This window comes from Salmo trutta, chromosome 34, assembly GCF_901001165.1.
Source record: "Salmo trutta chromosome 34, fSalTru1.1, whole genome shotgun sequence".
NCBI classification, from domain to species: domain Eukaryota; kingdom Metazoa; phylum Chordata; class Actinopteri; order Salmoniformes; family Salmonidae; genus Salmo; species Salmo trutta.
In genome coordinates, this window is record NC_042990.1 from 19,722,256 (window position 1) to 19,728,697 (window position 6,442).

Consider the following 6,442-nt stretch of genomic DNA (forward strand, 5'->3'; position numbering starts at 1 on the left):
GGCCGTCACACACCCCCTCCCCTGGAAAAAGCCGACCATTGCCCTGGAAGGCACATCTTGGTCGGGGAAACCGAGAAAGGTCTCCTCATCACTTTCCTCTACAAAAATATTAAATTACTTTTTGGTGCTCACGCTCCTCAGCCAAGGGGTCACAGGCCTTAAGACGTGAGACTTCTGGGTCTGGGAATCCGAGAAAAGTCTCCTCACTTTCCTCTTCAAAGATCTCCAGGACCTTGCGGCGCTCAATCTCCTCCAATTCCTCAGCCGAGGGGTAACAGGCCTTAAGGCGTGAGACATGGACAACGCGCATAACTTCACCTGTGTCCTCTTTCACCACTCGATAGTTCAAAGGGCCACTCTGCTCCACAATCCTATATGGTCCTTGCCATTTAGGAGCGAGCTTGGCAGAGAAGAATTGTTCAGCTTTTGAATAAGGATGAGAGCGAAGCCACACCCGATCACGAAGCTGGAACTGCATGTCTCGTCTCTTCTTATCATAATTTCGCTTCTGCTTGAGTCGAGCCTGGATCATGTTCTTTGAAACAAGAGCTCTCAAGTCATGGAGATGGACTACCTGGTCATAGCAAGCAGCGTCTGGAGTAACCTGCTGGGGCTGTAGCACCATCTCCAAGGGTCCTCGGAGGGGACGACTCAGGTTCAGCTCTGCAGGTGTGACTCCAGTGGACTCTTGCACAGCAGAATTCAGGGCAAATCGAAAATCGTGAAGGTGCTTGTCCCAGTGTTTGTGCTGGGTCCCTACATAGGAAGCAACCATTGTCTTCAAGGTTCGATTAACTCTCTCAGTGAGGTTGGTCTGTGGGTGATAGGCCGTGGTCAACTTCTGTCTCAGGTTCCATCTTTGGCAGGTCTCCTCAAAGAGACCAGAGACGAATTGGGAACCTCGATCAGACAGGATGTAGTCAGGCACTCCCCAGCGAGTCAGGATCTCTTTCGTAAGGATGTTAGAGACAGTCCTTGCTGTGGCCTGACGCAGGGCAAAGAGCTCCACCCACTTGGAATAGTAATCAACAAAAACAAGCATATACACATTCTGATTGGAGCTTCTAGGAAATGGACCCATCAAATCCACTCCTAACATTTCCCAAGGTCGGGTAACCACAGTTTGCTGCAACTTGCCAGCAGGCTTTCTACCTTCTGGTTTGTACATTTGACAAACCTGACAGTTTCGGATGTGTGACTTCACATCCATGCTCAGATGTGGCCAGTACAGTAATGCTTGCAACCGCTTGTAGGTTTTGAACCTGCCCAAATGACCAGTTAACGGGTCTTCATGGAAATGTTGAAGCAGTTGAAGGCGTAGAGTTTCAGGTATGTACATTTGGTATAGTGTTCTGTGAGGTAGTTGTACAACTCGGTAGACTTTGTCTTCAATGATGGTCATTTTGGTGATAGGATTGACCATCTTTTCTCCATCTTCCAGGATAGTCTGGTACAAAGCCTGTACTTCTGGATCATCCTGTTGGGCTTTCCAAATGGCCTCATCAGAGATGGGAAAGTCAGTTTTGGGTGAGTCTCGACTGCTTGACAGGACAGTAGCACATGTAAGATGAGGGCCACCATTACCACCAGCAGGAGCTCTGGATAAGGCATCTGGAACAGTGTTGTATTTTCCTTTCCTGTATTCTACTGCAAAGGTGAACTCTTGCAACCGTAGAGCCCATCTGATAAGTCTGGTGCTTGGTTTGTTGGTCTTGAACACCCACACAAGGGAGGAATGGTCAGTGACCACAGTGAAGTGTCTTCCCTCCAGGTAGTACCTCCACTTTTACAAAGCCCAGACAACTGCAAGGCACTCTTGCTCGGTTGTGGAGTAGTTCCGTTCTGCTCCATTTAATGTTCTACTGGCGAACGCTAGCACTTCTTCAGTGCCAAGTCCAGTCTGTTGGACTAGGACAGCACCAAGTCCAACATCACTTGCATCAGTGTAAACAACAAAAGGGCAATCAAAGTTGGGATGACCCAAAATGGGAGGTGTGACGAGGTGTCGTTTCAGGGTTTCAAAAGAGGTCTGGCACTCTGCCGTCCATCGGAATTTCGCACCTTTTCGCTTCAATGCGTTGAGGGGTTCTGCCACCTGGGAGAAGTTCAACACAAACCGATGGTACCATCCAGCCATCCCAAGGAACCGTTGAAGGGCCTTGAGTGTGGTTGGGACAGGGAAATCTTGTACCGCCTTGGTCTTTTCGGGATCCACATGAGTGCCGTCAAAAGACACAATATGGCCAAGGAACTTCAGGGAGGTTTGGCAGAAGTTGCTCTTCTTCATGTTCAATGTCAGACCAGCTTCCCTTAGCTTGTCCAACACTGTTTGAAGATCTTGAAAATGTTGTTCTCTGGTCTGGGAGTAGATAATTATATCGTCCAGGTAGACGAAACAGATCTTCCCTTTGAGCTCACCTAATGCAATCGCCATGAGCCTTTGGAAAGTGGCAGGTGCATTCTTTAATCCAAAAGGCATCACCTTAAAGGAAAACAAGCCTTCAGCACAGACAAAAGCAGTCTTGTCCTTGCTTTCTTGGTCCATCTCAACCTGCCAATAGCCACTATTGAGGTCAAGGGTAGTGAACACAACCGCACCAGACAATGACTCCAGGATCTCTTGGATGGTGGGAAGAGGATAGGCATCAGTCTGGGAAACCTTGTTGGTCTTCCTATAGTCCACACAAAATCTAAGACCACCGGTCTTTTTTGGGATGAGGACAACAGGAGCAGCCCAGGGAGAGGATGAACGTTCAATTATATTTTGTGTCAACATATCATTAATGAGTCCCTTTTGGATGATTAGCTTTGCTGGGGACAAACGATATGGCTTCTGCTTGATCGGCATTTCCTGTGTAAGGAATATTTTGTGCTTCAGGAGCCCGGTACGTCCTAGCTTTGAAGTACATACATCAGCGTTATTCTGCAGTTGTTCCAACAGCCTTAACTCCTCTGGCTGTTCCAGCTGAGCTCTTCTCACACTGTAAAAGGAGATCATCAGAAGGATTATCAAGGGTTAGTGGTACTGGAGCAATGGCAGAGAAGACTGCCACATTTGGACCCCAATCATGTAACTTTGTAGCTTCTGACTGGAAGAAATGCTTCTTGCTCGGATTGTATGGAAACCAGTAGCAATTGTGTGCGATATCAATCTGGACACCACTGAAGTACATGAAATCAATTCCCAACACGACAGGAAAAGCAAGGTTCTTGGTTTGTAGGATAACAGAAGGAATCATATAGGAGTGGTTACACAAGCGGAACTCTACCTCACTCCATCCAAGTGGTCGTTTAGCCTCACCATCAGCCAGATAGAGTGGACCTTCTGTCCACGGCTTCAAGTTGTAGTGTGGACCTTTAACCTCCTTCCACAGTTTCTCATTGAGCAGTGTGTAGGATGACCCGGTGTCCAGGATGGCTCTTCCTGTCCATGGACCTATGGACAGGGGTACCACCAGTTGGTGCGGTATTAACTGAGAGGAAGGAGATGTCGATGGGGGGGCGTAGGCAGTGACTCTTGGGGTTTCAGCTCTGGTCAAAGCACCCAGAGTAGGATGGTTGTTCCTGCGAAGGGAGTTAGGTGTGTTGGCCTGTTGTGATTTGTGGTTTCTGGAAGGGTTTACTTGATATGGTCTTGGACATGTAGCTGAAGAATGTCCCTTTTGGCTACATCTCCAACAGAACATGGGAGGTGTCTTGGCTGGATACTCTGGCTGTTGTTGATGGTCTGGCTTGGGTAACGGTTTGGGTGTCTGTTTCTTTCTCTGTTCATATTGCTGTTGGCATTCTCTGTCCTTCTCAAACTGCTGTCCCAGGCGAACCAGTCCATCAACAGTGGTGACTCTTTCTCTGAGTTGACTGGCTAGTAGTGGGTTGATGTTCTTCAAGATCAATTTAATGACCTCTTCCTCCTCAATACCAGGTTTCCACCTTCTGCACAGGGAGTGGTAACCATATGCAAAGTCACGGATACTCTCTTTCTCTCTTTGCACTCGATTCCTGACTCTGTCTGCCAGCTCATCTGTGTAGTCCTCAGACAGAAATGCAGAGGAAAACTTGGCCTCAAAGTCAGCCCAGGAGGTAGTGGTGAGACGTGCCACATCCCACCAGTCTCGAGCTGTACCATGCAACACATTCCTCAATGTGGCAAGGAGTTCTTCGTCAGCCAGGGGATTGAGGGCAAGAAAGTCACGACATCTTTCCAGATACATTAGCGGATCAGGACTGTCATCCTTTTTCCCCAAAGGTGGGAAATTGCAATTTAATGGGCATCGCCCCCACATGACGTCTAATCAAATCACCATGAACAAAAGAGCTAGGAGGGATTGAGGAAGTAGAGGGTGAGGGAGTTATCGGACCATGAAAATGAACACCAGGATGCATGGTGGATTGCATCCTGCAAGGGGTGGCTGCAGCATGGCCTTGTCTTAGCTGTTCTGAGGTGCCAGCTTGGCCCTCAGTGGTTTGAACAGAAGTGGACACCAGAGAAGCTCTGTGCAAGGAGTTGTACCGAATGGAGGCCATGTCAACAGACACGTCAGCCAACATTTTAACACAATTAGAGAGCTCTTTCTGCAAGTGGTCTACAGTGTTAACCAGAGGAGAAAAAACAGAATTAACATCCTTGAGGACCTCAGTGTGATGATGTTGCAAGCGCCACTGGAGAGTGGCAGTGAGTTGGGTTTGTTGGTAGTCAAACTGCTTGTCCATGGCACCAGTAACATCCCGTCTTCCACTCTCACTGAGCTCTGTCAGCGTGTGGGTTAGAGTGCTCAGTGAGTTTCTGAATTCCATGGCACTCTGTTGTTGCTCTTCACTCAGACATTTGAATTTATGGTGGATTAAAGTTTGAAGATGTTGTTGAGTCCGACGAATATCAAGGATGTCATCTTGTAAGACTACAACCTCTGGAGATAAACCAGACAATAGAGGAAGGTTGGGCGTCAGAGGGAGGGCTAGCTCAGTACTTCCACACAGATCCATGTCAATAAGGGAGTAGCTGGTTAGACCTCCTGTGGCCTGTGGTCCAGACAGAGCATTCAGATTCCCAGGGCTCTGGCCCAAATCAACTCCATTAACATTATGATTTGTATTGTCGGCTCGATGGTCAGAATGGCCCTGTGTATTCCCATTGACAGGTATGATATGGATGAGCACATTTTCTTGGGGTGAATCCATTGTTTTAATTCCACACAAAAGATTTGCTTTGGTTATTTCTCAATGTTGAGGTCCCTTCTGGGGTGCCATTTTTTATGTAACGGTTTTGACTCGAGATTATCGTTTATAGGGGTGCCAGGTAGGTTGTGCCTACCAGAGAAAATATTAGTTTCTCCTTTTAGTTTGATAGGGAATGAGTCCCATCTGGTCCTCAAGTCTACACCAATACAAAGGACTCATGTAAATGTCAGGATGGAAATACACGTTTCATGAACCCTTAAAACAATGGAAATAACTTCAAAACAACTGTATTCTTTTGCGTGGATGTATTAACAACATAAATGATCACACACACAACAATATAACAATAAGGAGCTTTAAACAGCTCTGGTTCCTTCAGAAATGTCCTGTACCTCGGGCCTAAAAAGAGTCCAGCCCGGTAAACAAGTTCAGGGAACTCAACTGACCTTAGTCACGCAATGGGTGTCCGTTCATACAGTGTAGCGTAAACACAGTGTCAATCATGCAATGAAAAGAACAAATATTTTACCACACATTTCAATAAATCCTCAACTACAACTAACTACATAATTCATCATGGTATACATCACACCCAAAACAAATGAAATACCGTATACAAAAAAGGTTGTAGTCAGTCGGTCAGTCAGAGAATCCAATCCGCCGACAGATCTCCAGCGGAGGAAGGCCACGAAAACCAACGGAGAGGTGTAGTCCACAGACGCAAAGAGTGGATCCGATCCTGGGTAGATTTTCTATTAGGCTACACAAAGCACACTTTTACAGCAACACAACAAACGGAAGAAAGAAGCTTCAGACTTGAGGGTCGAACACATCCTCATTCATGTTTCCATCACAACTCCACTTTTGCGCAGCTGATGCTGGCTATTTAATTGGGAATTAAAGGGGAAGCGCTCTATTGGAAGAAGCACTAATTAATTGAGAATTAAAGGGATAGCGCCCTATTTGAAGGAGAAGCACTGAGACGGTTCAGAAACATTCAGGGCCGTCACAATATGCAGAGTCAATGTGGAGGCTATATACAGAGTCAATGTGGAGGCTATATACAGAGTCAATGTGGAGGTTATATACAGAGTCAATATGCGGGGGCACCGGTGTCGAGGTAATTGAGTTAATATGTAGGTAGAGTTATTAAAGTGACTATGCATAGATAATAATAGAGAGTAGCAGCAGCGCAGAAGGGGGATGGTGGGGGGGGGGGGGGGGCAATGCAAATAGTCTGGGTAGCAATTTGATTTGATGTTCA

General features: G+C 46.8%; 1 protein-coding gene across 1 annotated transcript; it reads right to left on the bottom strand.

Moving 5' to 3' along the window:
• Window positions 1-2,976: 2,976 nt before the first annotated feature.
• Window positions 2,977-4,388, bottom strand: LOC115173184 (uncharacterized). The gene is made up of 2 exons (XM_029731107.1): window positions 3,254-4,388; window positions 2,977-2,981 (listed from the first exon to the last, which is right to left on the bottom strand). Exons 1-2 carry the CDS (start codon window positions 4,281-4,283, stop codon window positions 2,977-2,979), a joined length of 1,035 nt encoding a protein of 344 aa, XP_029586967.1. The 5' UTR covers window positions 4,284-4,388.
• Window positions 4,389-6,442: the final 2,054 nt, after the last annotated feature.